Source organism: Balaenoptera physalus, assembly GCF_965194825.1.
Source record: "Balaenoptera physalus genome assembly, chromosome: 13".
Classification (NCBI taxonomy): Eukaryota; Metazoa; Chordata; class Mammalia; order Artiodactyla; family Balaenopteridae; genus Balaenoptera; species Balaenoptera physalus.
In genome coordinates, this window is record NC_138892.1 from 6,295,880 (window position 1) to 6,314,595 (window position 18,716).

Consider the following 18,716-nt stretch of genomic DNA (forward strand, 5'->3'; position numbering starts at 1 on the left):
ACACCACCCCCGCGCGCTCACGCACGCGCAGTGACGCGCGCGCGCCCTTCGGAAGGCCCGGCCTTTGGGTTCCCCGGGTCCCGCGCCCCAGCTTTGCGCCCCAGCTGCCTTCGGCGAGCCTGGAGGCCAGGCGTGTGGGCGGGCTTGCGGGCGGCGGTGGGCGGGGAGCCCAGAGGAGGGCGGGGCTGGCGGCGGGGCTGGCGAGCGGGCGGAGTCGGGAGGGCCGGGCCCGCGGGCTGCGGCGGCGCTGGACTTGGCGGTGGCGCTGGTGGAGGCGACATGCAGGCTGACGCGAGGCTGGAGCGCGGCAGCCGGGTCCTGACGCCGCAGTCGGCGCCGAGCTTGGAGTCGGACCCGGAGCTGGGCCCGGACCCGGAGGAGGACGCGCGGGCCCGGGCCAAGTTCGCGGCGCTGCACGGCCCGGCGCTGCGCGCGTCGGGAGTCCCCGAGCGGTACTGGGGCCGCCTCCTGCACAAGCTGGAGCACGAGGTGCGGGCTGGGGTGACGCGAGGAGGGCGAGGCGCCCGGCGGGGAGAACCGGGGTGCAGGGCGTGCCCGGAGCGCCCCGGGCTCCCTTTGAGAGGTGCCAGGGAAGCTGCGATGCAGGTCCTCGAGGCGCGCATCCTCCAGTCCGGGACAGCGCGGGCGCGGGGCGCGCCGGGGGTGGGTCGCTCTGGACCCTTCTACCAGGAAGGGTGTGGTCTGCGGGCTGGCTCTTGGCTGAGAGCCGCTGGGGTGGGGCGGCCCGGGGCCTCCTGGAGGACGCGTGCGGAGGAGGTTGGGAGGGCGCCTGGGGGAGTTGGTGGCTGGGAGAAGGAGAGCGAGCGCGTTCCGGGGCGGGGCGGGCTTCGGTGAGACGCACAGCGGAGAGTTGGGGGGCGGCGTTGATGGACGATGCAGGGAAAACGGCCGGTGGTTTGAGGATGAAGAGCCACGAATCCCTTGACGACCGACTTAGACTTTACCTCCATGGCAGTTTGTGGCCTAGGAGTGGCGGCCAGAGCCTGTACCTGTGGCCCTGGTCCTGCCAGCATCTGGGGCCGGGCCAGGGCTGCGGCAAAAACTGGAACTAAAATGAACTTTGGCTCCCGTTGTGTGCCAGGCCCTGGGCTGCGTCCTCCACACATCCGAGCCCAGAGCAGTCCTGGGGGGGGTGGGGTAAGATTCATCACCCCCCCTTTATACAGTGCAGAAAACTGAGGCTCAGGAAGAGGAAGTGACACTCCCAAGGTCTGTCAGACTTCTGAACTAGAAGCTTGCTTTCAGCCACTACCTGCCTCAGGGAAAACACGTCCAGTGAGTTTGTGTGGCTTTAACTGTTCAGGTCATAGAGTTCTTTCGTGTTTCTTCGTCTGATTTGAGCCCCGGGTCACCTTCATTTTGCAGATCAATGAAGACAGGCTGTGGGAGTTGGAGATAGAATCTAAACAAAAATGAAAAGAGCTCAGATGCTTCAAGGGTCTCCCTTTTTGTGGGGTCGGCTCCCTTCTGCTGGCCTGTGCTCTAGCCTGTGTCTCCAAAGGGCCTCCGCAGGGTCCTGGCTGAGGGGTGGGCCCTGGGTTTTGGTGGTTTGCCCATGTGCTGAAGCCAGAGCACGTTCACGGGCCCTCTGTTGCGGCCTTCTGAGCTGGAACCAGGCTCCTGCAGGGGCTGCCTCCTGGGCCGGAACAGACTGAGCAGTGCAGGCGGCGAGGTGGGACCCTGGAGCCAGAAAAAGGCTGCTGGACAAACCGCACCCTTTCAGCCAGTCTCTCTGCCTCTGAAATCAGGGTTGGACCAGGTACCTTCCTGCCCAAAACACAAGTAGTTGCTATAAAAAAAGGTGCAGTGTTATTGGTACCTACATTTTGTAACAGTGAATTCCCTTACCCCTTATGACTTGCCCTCAATTCGCCAGCATTTCCTGAGCACTTACCCTAGTCCCAGGCCTGTGCTGGGCAGGAGGGGACCCCAGCGGTTTGTTAGGATAAAAAGGTCCTCGTGTACTGGGTGAAAGGAGCACGAGGTGGAAACACCCTGGCTCCGGCCCTGCCAGCCTCTGCGGGCAGTGAACTCACCTGGGCAAGTCACTTGCCCATCTGAGTCCAAGTCTCCCTCTGGAAGGTGAGGACCAGGAAACATGGCTCCGACTTCCACGGTCTTGGTGGGGGATTGGGTAGAGAGGCATGCCCAGCTCATAGTCACCAGAGTGTAATGTCCCCTCCATCCTGGCCGCAAGATCTGCAGGCCGCCTGGCCACTGCTGCTCTGCTGAGGGACAGCCAGTACTTTTCCATGACCCTCCCTTGCCGTTACGGGTTATGGGCAGAGCTGTGAGTCACCACTGCCAGACCCAAACCTGCAGCCATTGTTCTGACAAACCTGCTGCTGTGGGCCCAGGTGTGGGGGAGGTCCACAGGCACCTGCTGACCAAGGAATGGGGCCCCTCCAGCCCCCGAAAGCTGGGGACCCCGGTGCCTTGGAAAGGATGGGGAGTGTTTTACAGTAAATTTCAGCTCTTTTCTGTCTGCAGGAACTTCCCAGCTGCAATACCATTCCCCTTCCTTACCTCGTTAGGGCCTCCTCCAGTCCCTCTGTGAAGGGATGGTGGTCACCCCCATTTCACAGCTGGGAGAAGCCAGGCCCTGTACTGTCCCCTCCCTCCTGTCAGGTTTGGGGGTAGAGGGCTGGAGATACGGGGTTCTGGGTGGAAGCCCGAGGCGTGAGTCCCAGCCTCTGAGCCGCTCTCTTCTCATCTCCAAACCAGAGGGAAGGTAGTGGCTTCACCCTGGGCTCTGGGGGGGGTTAAAAGTGCCGTCCCAAAAAGTGCCCGAGCTCCCCTGCGGGTGGATCTGGTCGGCTCCACAGCCCTTCCCGCCCCAGCTTCTCTGCCTGGAGTCCTTGCACCACCACGGCATGGCCACACGTTTAAATCTTCCTCTTCCTTCACCGCTCACCTCAGGTGACGGCTTCCCCGTAAAGTCTTACCCGGCCCTCCAGGCCCCCGCACCGCTTACCTGGTCGTCTCAGGTGGCCCCTCTGCCACTTGGGGCGAGGTCATGAGTGATTCATCCTCATACCCCCAAGTGCCCGTCCTGCCTAGCACATCCAAGCTGCTTGTCCCTGAATAGATGGCTGATTTCCAACTACTGGGATGAGTTTATCTTCCATTTTTAATAGAGTCATGAGAAAGGTTTTAGGGGCAGCTGGCCTTTGTTGAGTCCCTGCTATGTGCCACGGACTCTGTGTGTACTGTTGATTGATGTATCGCTCTCAGCTCTCCTGGAAGGCGGATGATGCCCCCTTCCCAGGTGAGAGACTAGTCTCAAAAGTGTCGTGATGGTAGCAAGTGCTTACAGAAGGTTTGCCAAGCTTAGCTTCTTCGAAGCTCTTCACGTGTGTTAATCATTTAATCCTCCCAACAAGCCCCTCAGGTAGGTTCTCGTATCCCCATTGTATGGATGGGGAAACTGAGACACAGAGTAGTTCAGTGTCTTGTTCAAGGTCACATAGCCTGGCTGCCGAATCTGCCCTAAGGCCCCTTGCCGACTTGTGGCAGACACCAGGTACATGAGTGTGGCTATATGGGGACCGACTGGCTTGTCACCTTCACCAGCTGCACGTGGTTGGCAGTTGCCCTTTGCCAGGGAAACTCAAGGACCAAGGCCCTTACCTTCTGTCCCATCCTGGCCCAGGACCTCAGGAGACTAGACCCAGGCCATGGTTTGTGCAGACCTGGGCTGGCGTGGTGGCGTCAGGAGGCTCTTGGTCCCCCGTTTCCTTCTCGGTCACCTCCGCTGCCCTGGTGTTGGCTTGGTGGTGCTGGTGAGAGCAGAGTTGGGGTGCAATCCCTAGCCACCAAGTTCCTTACTCTCCCAGTCATTTCCCGCGTGACCGGAGCCACCCGCTCTGCCTTCTGAGCTGCATTTTCCCTGTAATGCAGGGGGCCAGACTGGATATCATGGGACACATGCACGCAGCCCCACCTCCAAGCTCGGGTCCCACGGGCTGAGGGGCCTTGGACGATAGCGCCAGCGATAGTGGGGGAGGTTAGGGCGTCATTCTCACTGATGAGGAACCCGTCTCCCCACCTGTAAAATGGGTAGCTGGGCAATAAAGAGGTCCTGCCTCTCCTAGGGGTTCAGTTTGTCCTCGAGGCCGGGGTGTGGCGGAAGGAACGGGTCAGGAATGGGGTCTCCTGCCAACACCCCCTCCTGTGGCCCCCAGGTGTTCGACGCTGGGGAGATGTTCGGGATAATGCAAGTGGAAGAAGTGGAGGAGGATGAGGGCGAGGACGAAGTGGCCCGGGAATTGCGGAAGAAGCCCAACCCAGGCGGCGAGCTCTGCTACAAGGTCATTGTGACCAATGAGAATGGGCTTCAGGCAGCTGACCCCAACAGGTAGGAGCCGCAGGCCGACGCCTTTCGTCCGCACCGAGGCTGTCAGGGCCGGGCTGCCTTTTAGAAAGATGTCACCAAGGTCGTCGCCACTAGGGAGAAGCTGTCGTCGCGAGCACTCATGCTCCTGGGTGCCAGGCGCTGGTCCCTTAGCCCTGAGACAAGGTCCTGTCAGCCCCGACACTGGCGACACTCCTGCGTTGGTTGTGTTTCATGCTGTCCTGAGAGCAGCGTCCCTCCCAGATGCTTCTTAACTGTCGCAGTGGTCCCTCCATGGAGGTGTGACAAGTTCCCATTTTGCCGATGAGGAAACAATGGGGAAGGACTTGCCCAGGGTCACACAGCGGGTTAAGATTGTGGGTGTCGACCCCAGGGCAGCCTTAACTCGTGAGCCCGGGCTTTTCCAGGGACCCCAGGCATGCCCCCGCTCCTGCTGGATCTCAGTCTCTGGGTGGAGCCCTGGGCTTTGCACCCCGGCATGTGAGCAGTGTGGCCTGCTTGATTCCTCGAGTGAGGCGCCGAGGCTGGGAGTGGGCCTGGGCCTTGCACGAGGCCACAGGGTAGAAAGGCCAGAGCCGAGACTGGACCCCAGGCTTCCTGCCTCCCAGGGGCCAAGAGGGGCTGTCCTCCGCCAGGAGAGGCCCACAGGTCCCTCTGCCCGACTTTGCCGGAACCCTGGTGGAGAAACTTGCCGGCCTCTGGGGGTTTCCGGGCACCTGTGACCGTAGCTCCTCCAGGAAGTCTGGCTCCTTCACCAGCCCCTGGTGGGGTGGGAGGGCCCCCACGGGTAATGACAGCAGCCAAGCTCCTCCACCCCCGTGCCCTCTGACTCAGAAACTCGCAGGCTCCCCGTTCTCATTACGTTCGGTACAGCAGACCTGCACAGGTGCCTGCTCTGCTGCCGCCTGTGCCAGCCGTGAGGCTCAGGCCCAGCGGCCACCTCGAGCAGCTCCTGGCCTCTGCCCCCTCCACGCACACCAACAGGCAGGTTTGGGGAGGGATGGGGATGGTGTCTGGGCTGGGAGCCCGGCTCCACCGCCCTTCCTGCTCCGGGGCCTTTCTTCCCTCCAGACCTTTGTGAGTCTGCCCCACCCCACCCCAATGGCCAGGCCCCAGCCGCCATCCTACCCCGCACCCACCGTGTCCAGCAGCCATTGTGTGCGTCTGCCCAGGTCACCCCCAGATGCTCCACTTTGAAGGCCTGGCTCTGTGCCGTGTCTCACACGGTCACAAACTCTACGCACGAGGACAGGAATAAATCATTTGTTTCAGGATATGCGAACCAAAGACAATATAAGTGCAGTAAAATAACTACTGCTGAGCTTGCCCCCCAGCCTAAGAACCAGAGCGGTGGCTGTTCCTTCCGTGTTAGCAGGGGGCCGGGCCAGGGCTGCTTCCCCAGCAGGCACAACCCGGGGTGTTCGGAGCCTCCGAGTCCAGCAGGGCTTGGATGGTGTCCGGGCAGCCTGACCTGTGGGCTGGGGGCACTCATGTCCTTGGGCCTGCAGTGGGGACACCCCACCCTCCACCACGCTGGTGTGAGAGCCTTGCAGCTGGCCCACCGGGCACCTGTGGCGCCCGGACTGTGTAGACTGCAGGTGTCCGTACACGTGGGGCCTTGAAGCCTCTCCCGCAGAAATCCCTGGCGCTTCACGAGAAGTGCCCAGAAGTCCCGGGCAGGCACGAGTGAGCTCTGAGTGGGGCTCCTTTGCGTGTCTGCCTGCAGGTAGCAAGGCTGGGGGGCGTGGGCCTGCGCTCCAGCAGTTCAGACTCCAGCTGAGGACAGTTAACTGTCGCGGTGATCACTGTAGCCATCACTGAGTACACGAGGATTCAGTGTGCGGTCAGCATGCTGTTTTGTCTCCTTTGATGCTCGCGTCAGCCCGGTGATAGGGGGTAGGGACCGTGTTGCCCTGTTTTAGAAACCGGAAAAGGGAGAGGAACTTGCCCAGGCCCGCACGGCGGGTGGTCGGCAGAGCCGGGATCCCCACCCAGGCCCGGTGCGGGGTCCAGGCCTCAGCCCGGCCTCTTGCTCAGGCAGATCCCGCCTGCTGGCCCTCTCTCCGCCCTCCCTTCTTGCCCTGCCTGCGTGGTAGCCTCGCGCTCACCTGTAGCCTGTGCCCGCAGCATCTTCCTTATCGACCACGCCTGGACGTGCCGCATGGCACACGCCCGCCAGCAGCTGCAACAGGTGCCCGGGCTGCTGCACCGCATGGCCAACCTGATGGGCATCGAGTTCCACGGCGAGCTGCCCAGCACCGAGGCCGTGGACCTGGTTCTGGAGGAGATGTGGAAGTTCAACCAGACCTACCAGCTGGCCCACGGGGTGAGTGGGCAGCCGGGCCCCAGGGGAGGCAGACAGGCCTTCGCTGCCCCGTGCCGTCAGGGCTAGCAGGAGGTGTCCTTTTACCCCGCAAGTGAGGAAACTCATCTTCTGTGGTCAGTGGAAACTACCCTGGTTCCCCGCGGCTCTGTCACGGGCCTGTTACTCTTTGCCTCGGGCCAGCCAGTGCCGGGGACCCAGGCATCCATGCGGCCTTTGGGCTCACAGTACACAACCCTCTCCCGGACCCCGGCGACCTGGCTGCCACTCTCCTGGCCTCTTCTGGTTCCCTCACCCTCCTAAAAGCCCTTAGTGATACCCTGCTGCTTTCCGGAGTAGAGCTGAGTCCCTTCAGCATGTCCTTGGGCTTACATCACCAACCCCCTCCCCGGCCTCCCCAGACCCACCCTTACGTTCCAGCCCCTCACCACTTTCAGTCCGGGAAAAGGCAAAAGTTGCTTCTCCTGATCTCAGCTTAGCTGTTGCCTCCTCCAGGAAGCCTTCCCTGAACTTAGAAGTCTCCCCCCTCCTCCCCCTGCACACAGAACCAAACACATCCATGTAGCTACTAGGCTAAGTGCCTTCTTTCTGTACACCTTTGCCACACACGTGATCACATGGCAGCCCGCTGGCCTGTTGTCCTTGTCTGCCAGGGCAGGGCCGCCAGCCCGGAGGCCACGGGTTCAAGGGATTGAAGCCGTGTGTGGTAGGTGCTCCAGGCTCTGAGAGTTGGGCACAGACGGGCCGGTGGTAGGTGTTTGGGTCGTGGATGCGTGGAAGGGCGCGTGGACGGGAGGGGCGGGGAGGCGGAGCAGTGGGCGAGGGTGGCATGTGCTCTGCCCGCAGACGGCCGAGGAGAAGGTGCCGGTGTGGTACATCATGGATGAGTTCGGCTCGCGCATCCAGCACGCAGACGTGCCCAGCTTCGCCACCGCGCCCTTCTTCTACGTGCCCCAGCGGGTGGCCTACACGCTGCTTTGGCCCCTGAGGGACCTGGACACGGGCGGTAAGTCAAACCCCGCCCACCCCAAGGAAGGGCCGGCCGCCTTTCTGCCACCCCCTGACTGCCCGCGTGTCCTGGTGCAGAGGAGGTGACCCGGGACTTTGCCTACGGAGAGGCCGACCCTCTGATCCGGAGGTGTGTGCTGCTGCCCTGGGCCCCCGCCGACCTGCGGGACCTCAGCTCCTCCACGCCCGAGCCGTCCGACGAGCACTACCAGGTGTGGCCTCCAGCCCCGACCCCTGGGCCTGTTTGCTGGTGGCTCCTGGAACTCTCTTCACCCAATCGCCAAATGCTGCTGAGCAACAGCTGGCTGCCCTGGGAGGGAGAGGAGAGTTTGGGGGTGTCTGAGAGACAAGGGGCGGCTCAGAGCTCAGGGAGCAGACGTGAGCTGCCCGGGGCCACACAGCTGGGTGCCAGCCTGGAGCCCAGACCCCGGGGTCCCGCTGCTGGGAACCGTCCTTCCAGTGGGTTGGGTAGAGCTGGTGGGCTGGAGGTCGGTGCTGCTCTTCCCTGTTTTCAGGGGCTGGGGGGCGGGGGCAGTGGGCGCTCTGTGGCTCGGCTATGAATCCCAGCTCCGTACCGTTTCTCCATTTCCTGACACCTCCCTCACCAGGGATGTGAGGACACTATGTTCAGACACAGCACGGGATGTCTTCTGGCTCACAGCAGGACCCCAGCAAGTGGTCGTCATGGGTGTCCTTGCTGGGGATGACAGCAGTGCTTCAGTCCGCGGTCTGGGTCCCACCAGGGACCACTGACAAGTGCCTGGCTGGTGGTGAGTTAGTGCAGGGCCCAGTCCGTGAGGCAGGCCAGGTTGGGGAGCCAGGGTTGGTGCAGCCTGGGGTAGGGCAGCAAGTGGAACCTATGGGAACAGAACCAGGCAGGGCTGAGCAGGAAGTAACACCCTAGCCCTCTCTCCTCCTCCCCTGCCCTCTCATCTCCTGCCACTGCTTCCCGTCAGCCGGTCCCAGTTGGAAACCAAGGGATGCACAGGCCTCTGCTTAGCACTTCACGGGCATGCTCTGCTGTAATCCTTACAATAGGACATCCGGACCTATTTTTATCTTCATTTTACTGAGGATGAGGAAACTGAGGCACAGAGAGGTTAAGTAACTTGCCGAAGGCCACACGGCTGGCGGAAGAGCGGGAGTGCAAAACCAAGGGGTCCTGGTAACTTGTGGGCAGAGGCTCCAACCTTGCCCCACACGTTGCAGTTGCCCTGCCCCCACCAGCACATCACATGCTCGCTGAACGCCCCAGAGGATTGTGCAAAGGAGTAAACTAGTTAACTCGCGTTAGAGTGGGAAGTGTGTGTGGCGTTAGCGGTTCTGTGAGTCTGCTGGCTGGGAGGGCTGGGCTGACACAGTGGTCCTGTTGGCACTTTTCCCTCTGAATTTAACCTCAGCCAGTGGTAATTGAACTGATTCTGTCGAAAACTCAGGGATCACCCTTCTCAATTCAGAGGTGGCTTTCAGAGCCTCGTAGAGCGCCTGCACCTAGTAGGTGCTGAACACCTGAACAAGTCAGTGACTGCAAAGGGGGGAGGTTTAAGAAGGGCTTAGGAACAAAGACTTCCTGATCTTGAGGTTGTTAAAGGAACATGAATTGAAATGAGCATTTGTGGGAGGTTGAGTGAGATGCCCTCCACTGGCCAGGAAGAGGAGAAAAGAGTCCAGACACTGGTTTTCTAAAACATCCTGGTTGTTTTTCCCCATTTGACTCGTCTGGATCAGGCCTGTGCCCTGGGCCCTGGGGTTGCCTGTATTAGTTAGCTAGCACCAGGTAACAATTTATTCCAAAACATAGCAGCTCAAGACAGCAGACATTCATTATCTCTCGCTTTCTGTAGAGAGATGGGGAGTGGCCCGGCTGGGTGCTTCTGGCCCAGGGTCTCTCGTGAGCGCGCTCAGGCTGTCGTCTGAGGCTTGATGGGGCTGAGGACCGACTTCCACATGGCACACTCACATGCCTGGCAAGGTGGCGCCGGCTGTGGGCAGGAGGCCTCAGTTCCTCCCCAGCCGTGGGGTTCTCCGCGGGGCTGATTGAGTGTCCTTGGGACATGGTGACTGACTTCTCTCGGAGGAAGTGATCTGAGAGAAGGTGGGGAGGAGACTGCAGGGCCTTTCGTGAAATAGCAAACTGTTGTTCCACTTCTTTCTATTTGTTATAAACAACTCATTCAGTCCAGCCTACGCTCAAGGGAAGTTGAATGAACTTTGCCTTTCAAAAGGAATGTAGAAGACTTTATGGACATGTTTTATTTTATTTTATTTTATTTTATTTTATTTTATTTTATTTATTTATTTGGCTGCACCGGGTGTTAGTTGCAGCACATGGGATCTTTGTTGCCACATGTGGGATCTTTTTTTTTTTAATTATTATTTATTTATTTATTTATTTTTTTGGCTGTGTTGGGTCTTCGTTTCTGTGCGAGGGCTTCCTCTAGTTGCGGCAAGCGGGGGCCACTCTTCATTGCTGTGCGCGGGCCTCTCACTATCGTGGCCTCTCTTGTTGCAGAGCACAGGCTCCAGACGCGCAGGCTCAGTAGTTGTGGCTCACGGGCCTACTTGCTCCGCGGCATGTGGGATCTTCCCAGACCAGGGCTCGAACCCGTGTCCCCTGCATTAGCAGGCAGATTCTCAACCACTGTGCCACCAGGGAAGCCCCTGGGATCTTTTCAGTTGCAGCATGCGGGCTCTTGGTTGCAGCATGTGGGATCTAGTTCCCTGACCAGGGATCGAACCCAGGCCCCCTGCATTGGGAGTGCGGAGTCTTCACCGCTGGACCACCTGGGAAGTCCCTATGGACATGGTTTAAACCATCACACGGCTTAAGCTCAGAGCGGCTTTTGGGGGCTCCCCGAGGACCAGGTAGCCCCCTCCCAGGACAGGCTGGGCACCTTCTGGGCTGCTTGTGACTTGGAGGAAGCATTTAGAACAATGAGAAGATTTAGAGCAATGTTTACGTTGTTCTTTTGACACAAAACAGGCTGTTCGGCACCTGAGGGGCCTTGAGCCCCGGAATCCTGGGCTGGGGGTGGTCAGAGGGCTCTGGGCGCTGCGGTGCCTGCGAAGGGCTCTACCTGAGGTCCAGGTGTGCCCCTGGGATCCCTAAACCCTGATGTACAGGATGGGGAGGCGTGTGCTCCTTTTTTTGAAGGTCTGTTTCTACCTCCAGTGTTTTCCTTCTAGGCTATTTTGGAGGAAAACAAGGAGAAGCTGCCAGTGGCCATCAACCCGGCGGTGTATCCCTGCGACCACGTCTTCAAGTGCGTAGCCCACCCTGCCCCCAGCCTGTGATGAGCCTTTGCCTCGGTCCCTTTCCTCACGCACTCCTCACGGTCCCCACGACTCCTGGAACAGTGCTCGGTACAGGGCGGCCTCAGTAAGTCCTCTGCCCCGTGGCAGCACGACAGTGACAGAAACGCCACGGGCGGGGTCTCAGGGTCACAGAGAGAGCGCCCGAGAAGTGAGGGTGAGCTGGGGTGCGCACGACCTCTGGAAGCAGGGTGCCAGTGCCGACAGTGACGGTGCTGGGCACCCAGGAGAGCCACCCAGATTGCCGGGGGGCCACTCCCAGGTGTCTGCAGGTGTGGGCTGGCCGCTTAACGTAAGGCCAGGCAGGCCAGCAAGCCCAGGCTGGACCCGGGGTGGAAGCAGATGCTCCCTTTTACGGGTGAGGAAGTGGAGGTCCTGGGGGACGCCCACCAGGCATCGAGCTGGCTCGGGGGCGGGTCCCGGGTCAGCCAGGGGCAGGTTGGCCTCTGTTTCCAGGGGGAGGCCCTCTCTCTGGCTGCCCACACCTGCTCCAGCCAGAACGGACACCATGCTCCACTGGCCCCTTCCCCCAGGTTCTGGGGGTTTCCTCCCACTGGCCCTCAGCCCGGCCCTCCTCCCCTTACCTGAGTTCGCCACCCAGCACCCCTCCACCTCCTCAGGTCAGAGGCTGCACTGAGGCCCCCTTAGCCCCGCCCCCTCCCCACAGCTGTGCTCCACGCGCAGCCGCGGACTACACGCCCCGTGCCGGCCCCGCCCGAGCAGCCAGCTCCGCGCCTCTCCTCCTCCCTGGATCGCTGTCCAGGGCCAGGCCTCCCTCCTGCCTTCGCACTCCAAAGTGTGGCCGCACCCACCACCCCCGGTAGACAGGCTCCCAGGCCCTGTCCTCTCCTCCGCCCAGGGCCGGGCCGTGTGGAATGCAGGCCCCCGGGGCTCCGGCTCCCTCCGCTCCCTTCTCTGAGGGCAGAGGTCCCAGCGGTAGACCCGTCCCGTTTCCACGTGGGAGGAGGGAGCCCGTGCCTGATAAAACGCTCCGGTTCTCCTGGTTCGTCCTCAGGAGGAGTGTGAGGTGGCCCTGTGGTCCCATCTTACAGATGGGGAACCCGGGGTCGCCGGGGTCCGAGAGGCCCCGTCACTGGGCGGACAAGCAGAGGCTGTGGGTCGGAGCCCGGCCGGCCGACCTCAGCCCACCCCACCCCCCGCAGGGTCTACACGGACATCCGGCAGGTGCTCAGCCACCTCACCCACCCGCGCTTCACCTTCACTCAGAGCGAGGCGGACGCCGACATCCTCTACAACTTCTCGCACTTCAAGGACTACGGGTGAGGTGCCTCCCAGCCCGGTCCCCGCCGCCTCCCCCCGAGCCCCGCCTCCCCCCGAGCCCCGCCCCCCGGAGCCCCGCCTCCCCTGACCGGTGGCGCCTGCCTGGCCCCGCAGAAGGCTGAGCCGGGAGAGGCCCAGTGTGCTGCTGAACCAGTTCCCCTGCGAGAACCTGCTGACGGTGAAGGACTGCCTGGCCTCCGTCGCGCGCCGGGCGGGCGGCCCCGAGGGCCCGGCCTGGCTGCCCCGCACCTTCAACCTGCGCACCGAGCTGCCCCAGTTCGTCAGCTACTTCCAGCAGCGGGAGAGGCGGTGAGGACCCCCCGGAGCCGCAGCGGCCGAGACCCTACGCCCGTCAGGCTCCCGCGGTCCCCGCCACCCCGCCTGGCCCACCCCCTGGCTGAGCGCCTGCCGCGCGGCGGCCACGGTTCCGGGAGCTGCGGACTTTCGGTGTGCTGCTGCCCGGCGGCCCTTCCTCCTGGAGGGCGGCTCCCTTGGCCCCGTCAGGCTCCTCACTCCCGAGGCCCAGCCCCTAAGGTCTCCTCTGGGACCCCTCTCTCAGCCCCTCCTCTGCTGCCACAGTACTGGGGACACAGTGCCCGGGAGGGTGGGCCCAGGGCACAGCCTGGTCATCCCCTCTGCTCCCAGGGGCGAGGACAACCACTGGATCTGCAAGCCCTGGAACCTGGCCCGCAGCCTGGACACCCACATCACCAAGAGCCTCCACAGCATTATCCGGCACCGCGAGAGCTCCCCCAAGGTGGGGCCCTGGGGCGCCGGGCGGGGGTGCGGGGGGCCGCGCCGGGCTCTGCCAGGACCTTTGTGGGTAGGTCCCCGTGTCAGCGTTCTTCAGCTCACAGGAGTCTCCGAAGCCACCGCCCCCACTCCTTCCCCTGCCCTTGCCTGGCGGGGGGGCTGTGTGACAGTCGGGTGAGAGGAGGGAGCCCCCCTGGGTGTGTCTGACCTGCATCCCCATGCGCACCGCGCCTCACAGGACCACCTGGCAGGAGAGAGGTGGCCAGGCCAGGGAGCCCCGCAGGGCACTGGACGAAGGTGCTGTAGTGGCACGGGGCCCATCAGTGGGGGAATTGAAGGACACAGGGTTCTGCACCTGGACAGAGGCTCAAGACAAAATGCCGCTGCGATGACCCTTGTGAAGGTTTCCAGCGGTGGGATGGGGAGTCGGTGGGTTTATGGCTGAGAATCTGTATTCAGTTTTCAAAGCTAAAAACTTGGGGCATCTTTTTCTTCAATTAAAGATGAAGATAAAGAACTCATTGAAGCTAAGACACAGGTTTGAAAAGACAGGAGGACCCGGAGTGCAGGGAGCAGGTCCCTTCATGGCACCGAGACGGGAGGTGGGCTCAGGAGTCAGTCTTCCTCCAGACGTGGTGACAGCACTTGGACGTCCCACGAGTGGGAGCCACAGCTGGGGAGGTCGGGGTGCTCTGTCCTGGCCCAGGTGCGACAAGCCACCTGTGAGCCTGCATCTGTGTTCTCAGGTTGTGTCCAAATACATTGAAAGTCCCGTCTTGTTCCTTCGAGAAGATGTGGGGAGGGTCAAGTTCGACATCCGCTACATCGTGCTCCTGCGGTCCGTGAAGCCCCTGACGTTGTTTGTCTATGACGTATTCTGGCTGCGGTTCTCCAACCGGTAAATGGGGAGACTGGGCTGGGGCTGGGGGCTGGGCGACAGGGCCCCTCTTTTACTCGGGATGAGAATGCCTGCACGGGGGCTCCTTTACCACCAAGCACCCAGCAGGGACCCCGCTGAGCCCGTTTCTGTTAAACGGCAGTAATTCTCGCCCCGCCTGTGTCACCACCACCTTGTGGAACAGGCACCTGCCCCCTCAAACCACGACGATGTTTACCGGCCTAGTGGGGGTCTTCGTGGTTAGCCCCTGGCCGGGGGCGCGGGGGCCGTGTGGGACTGCCCCACTCTCGGGGGAACCGGCGCCCGGCCAGGGGGCTCTGAGCATCTGCCGTGCCCGGGACCCACTCGAGCGTCTGTCCGCTCGTCCTGCAGGCCCTTCGCACTCAACGACCTGGACGACTACGAGAAGCATTTCACTGTCATGAACTACGACCCGGAATTGGTGCTGAAGCAGGTAGGGAGGGGCCTGGCGGGGCCTGGGGATGGGTTCCCGTGGAGGCTGGCACAGACGGGACCCGACACCCATCAGCTTGTCTTCCGGGCAGCTTGCGTAGTGGTCAGGGGAGCTGCCTTCTGATACCTGCGTCCCCTCCCACAGCTGCCCCCGCAGCTCTGAGGGGCGCTTGCTTGGGTTGAGGGGGCCCCTGGGGCTTCCCGGTTCCCTGGCAAGTCTGAGCAGGGCAGGGTCTCAGCCGGGAAGCGCAGGCCGCCTTCTGTTCGGCACCTGCTGAGCGTGAGGACGGGTAGGGGTGGGGAGGCGCACAGGTTCGTGTCCCGCGGCCCCCAGGGCTGGCAGCTCTGCTGGCCTGCGACCCTGCCTGGACCCTGGGCCCTCTGTCTTGCCCGTGCTCTCTGGGCACCGCAAGCAGAGGGCGTCAGCACAGCTCCTTTCAAGGTGAGGGCGTGATCCCCCAGCTGGCCAGTGGTGCACCTGGGACAGGTAGGGGAGGCACAGCCTGGGCAGAGACAGAGGCCGGCTCTGGGTGGAGGCAGAAGGGAAGGAGAAATAGGCCCCCCCCGTGTTGTCCACGAAGTCCTCTTGGACCAGCAGGTTGGTTATGGCTGTTCTGGGCAGACAGGAAGTAGGGCACAGGCACTCTCCCACCCTGCTCCATACAAGGCCTGCAGGTGGCCTTCTGGTCCCCACCTCCCTCGAAGCAGCCACTGCTGAATGTGGGGATTGTGTTTCCGAGGCACGTGGTGATTTGTTAGTAAATGTGCCGCCCTGAGCTCTCGCTGTGCCGTGTCTGAGAAGTCCTCTAGGGGGCGCTGCACCGTCCGAGTGGCCAGGCCACGTGCACGGCCGGCAGGGCCGCTGCTGCTCCTTCCTCATGTCCTGGGCTGTGTTGACAGCTGGTCCCTAGGAGCCCGAGCCCTCGCCGGGGTCCCGGGATGTTGCAGAGGTTGTCTCTGAGGACCTGAGTGCCTTTCCTCTACATAGCAGGTGTCGTCCCAAGGGTCACGTTTCCTCTGAAGCCCCCGCGTGTGGGGACGCGTGTGCAGCAGGGCGAGAACGTTGGGCTTCCATAGGGAGCCCGTCCTGGTCCTCTCTGGGAGAAACCTGAGCTGACGGCCAGCTTGTTCAGGTGTGTTTTGAGTGACATCTTGGCCTGAGAAGCCCTTGCTGTCCTCAGGCACTTTGAACCAGGACCGGGCAGTGAGCTCAGGCCTGGGCCTTGCAGACTTGGGTCCGAGCTCTGCGTCCAGTGACAATCGTGAGAGGGATGTGGTGACACGTTGGCCCGGGCCTCCCAACGTTCAGTGCCTCACTGGAGCCTCACAGCAACCGTGCAAAGTGGGTTTGCTGGGCGGGGAGCGTTGTCCCGTTTTACACATGGAGACACTGAGACTCTGAGAAGTGAATGTGTCCAGAGCTCAGACCCCGTGTCCTGCCTCCCATTTGTGTCCTGCGGGGGTGGAGCTGGAGAGGCTGCTGGCGCCAACCTGGGGCCCCGGCGAGTATCAGGGCTCCACGTGAAAGCAGGGCAGGCCAGGCCTCCCCCGCCCCTGCCCAGAGGAGGCCCCGGGTAGAGCTCGACGGGCCCTGTGTCTGTTGCAGATGCACTACGATGAGTTCGTCCCGGAGTTTGAGAAGCAGTACCCAGAATTTCCCTGGAAGAGCGTCCAGGTGAGTTCTGGCAGAGCTGGAGGGGCTGGGGCTTGCCTCGTGGGCCAGCGTCAGGCGGGTAGGGGCCTTTGCCTCCTCTGGATGGTCTGCTCCTCCCATCAGGGCTGGTGAGGGAGACGGTGTGGGCCGAGACCCCTCCTCCCCTCTGGCCCGGGTGGGGTGTTGTGAGGGTTCCTTGGAGGGGGCCTGGCAGGGCATTCAGGACACCCTTGGGACAGCCAGACGGCAAAGGGCTCTGTGTGTGCCAGGAATTGCACACCTGAGGGGACACGGGGACGTGCTTAGAGACACAAGCTGGCCGCCACTTGCTGGAGTGAGCGTTCGGGAGCTGCGCTGCCTGCCTTGGTGCAGAAGGAGCCGTGGGCTCCAAGGCGGGGGACCCAGGCAGGTCTGCAGGAGCTGGATGCCAGGAGTGAGGGAGCAGGGCACAGGTGGCTCTGGCCAGGTCTGGTGTCAAAAAGGATGTCGGAGGAGGTGACTTGGCTGTTTGGGGACCAGGGCTCAGGAAGGGGCTGTGGACCCCATATGGAGAGGCTGCTCTGAAGGGCTGGGCCCAGTGTCAGCCATGCAAGCCCCTGACCCTGCCTCCCCCGGCCCCCAGGCTGACATCTTCCAGGCCTTCACGGAGCTGTTCCAGGTGGCGTGTGCCAGGCCGCCCCCGCTGGGCTTCTGCGACTACCCCTCATCCCGGGCCATGTATGCCATCGACCTCATGCTGAAGTGGGACAGCCGTCCAGATGGTGAGGGGGCTCCCCTGCCCCGTAATCCAAAGTGCCCTCCCCACTTACCCAAAGGTGGTCATTCAGCCCACACAGGGACAGAGGGAGGGCGTCGTTGCTCCTTCGCCATGGTCAGCACTTGCCTCGAGTTAGCCTGAGATCTGGGTCAGAGAAGGCCCACCTTTAGGAGCCACGGCCTGCAGGGCAGAGCACGAGCAGGAAAGGCAAGTGGGCGGCAGTGGTGTCAGGAGAGAGCTCACAAGGGAAGGAACCCTACGTGAAAGGCAGGGGGAGCAGCGGCCCTGGCCGGGCACCCTCGTTCCAGAGTCCCCGGGATGTGGTGGCTCGTGTCACTCCTGGGGCTGGAGGTGGCTCCGGTCTTTCCCCTGGACAAGCAGGCTTCAGGCCAGGCCCCCAGAGAAGCCCTCGCGGGCCCCCCAGCCCACCTCCCAGGAGTGAGATGCCCGTGCTTTTGCGCCATCAGGGAAGCGAGTGATGCAGCCGCAGCTCCTAGAGGTGAACTTCAACCCAGACTGTGAGCGGGCCTGCAGGTGCTACCCGGCCTTCTTCAACGATGTCTTCAGCACCTTGTACCTGGACGAGCCTGACAGCTGCCCCGTCACCCGCCTCGTCTAGGCACCCGCTGGCCCTTCTGTGGGTGCTCGTGGGTGGATTGCAGCCTCAGTTCCCGGAGCTGCTTCTGCACCGTGCCCCCACCCCGGCCTCCGCTCCTCCTCCCCCCGCCGTGTGAGCCGTGGCCCCAGCTTCACACCCTGGGGGCTCGGGGGCCCCCTCCCCCGTCGGTCAGGAGCAGGGCCAGTCGTGCTGCCCCCGGGGCTGAGTGCTAGGCCCCTGCTCACACCCCCCTCACTGCCGTCTGTGCGGTGATTAGTCTCAGCGCAGCCAAGGGCTTTATTCCGGAGAGTTTGGTTCCTGGGGTGCTGTGCTTCCCGAGGGCATTAGTGAAAGGGGTCTGGGGAGCACGCCGCGGTGTTCTCAGAAACGAGCTTCCCTAGGAGCGCCCGTGGGAGCCCAGCGGTTAACAGGCCCAGACTGGCTGCTTCCCACGCTCCACCCCAGGCCCTGTGACAGGCGTCCCCAGGTCCCCCTAGGAGCCTGCTTCTCAGACCCAGCCTTCGCCCCCTTCACCAGCAACCTCCCTCGAGGCTCCAGGGCAGGACAGCCACTGCCTTTGGTTGCCGTTGCCTTCCCATTTGGCCCCGTGGAAAGGGCCAGATGTGGCACCAGCACCTCCCCGCCCGCTGGGCACTGCAGTGTTTCCAGCCTCGCCTGAGGTTGGCTGGGACGCTCCAGTGAGGGGACTCGGGGACAGGTGTGGGCAGCAGAGCACCAGGCAGTGGGCGGCTGAGAAAGATGCTTCCAGGGAGAATGCCATCTTCCACCGGCTAGAGTCAGAATGTGGGGTTTTTGTAACTTTTTCATTTATGGGAAGAAAATACAAAATTTTCGTTCTTAATTTTGTTTCTGAAATTTTGAGTCAGTTTCCAGGGTAGTTTGTGTTGCCACAGTGTACCCAGCCCAGCTAACCAGACGGTGGGTCTGACTTTCGTGGAGGAGCTGCCTGCAGAGCTTTCATGTGTGTGTACATGTGTGCGTGTGTGTGCGCGTGCATGCATGCGTGTGTTGGGAGGTGCTTGTTTCATTCTGAAGCCAAGAATGATCCTTGTAGCAAAACTGGACTTGACTGCGCCTCCTACTTCTGTGTCTTTTGGGGTGTGTCTGTCCACTGTCTCTGCTAACCAGAAGTTCAGTCTGTGTTCTGGGAAACACCCTTTCCTCCAGCCAAGGAGAGGTTTAGAGGGCAGGACACCTCATCTCTGGTTTTCTCTGTGGGAGAGCTGCTGCGTCCTGTCCCCTCCTGGACTTGATTTGTACCGCAATAAAGTATGCCTTCTCTA

The 18,716-nt window shown here is 62.1% G+C and overlaps 1 protein-coding gene across 3 annotated transcripts; it reads left to right on the forward strand.

Moving 5' to 3' along the window:
- Positions 1-279: 279 nt before the first annotated feature.
- TTLL12 (tubulin tyrosine ligase like 12) lies at positions 280-18,716 on the forward strand (the record flags this gene model as incomplete). 3 transcript variants are annotated; one of them, XM_082420540.1, is made up of 14 exons in its annotated part: positions 280-489; positions 4,206-4,378; positions 6,503-6,701; positions 7,545-7,704; positions 7,785-7,918; positions 10,893-10,969; positions 12,182-12,298; positions 12,414-12,608; positions 12,945-13,056; positions 13,799-13,950; positions 14,323-14,404; positions 16,010-16,078; positions 16,680-16,818; positions 17,282-18,716. In XM_082420540.1, the coding sequence occupies 14 exons, from the start codon at positions 280-282 to the stop codon at positions 17,431-17,433; spliced, it is 1,971 nt and encodes a 656-aa protein (XP_082276666.1). In that variant the 3' UTR covers positions 17,434-18,716. The 3 variants fall into 3 exon arrangements, 1 of the variants encoding a protein (XP_082276666.1); XR_014252481.1 differs by lacking the exons at positions 16,680-16,818; positions 17,282-18,716 and adding an exon at positions 15,392-15,536; XR_014252482.1 differs by lacking the exons at positions 16,680-16,818; positions 17,282-18,716 and adding an exon at positions 15,395-15,536.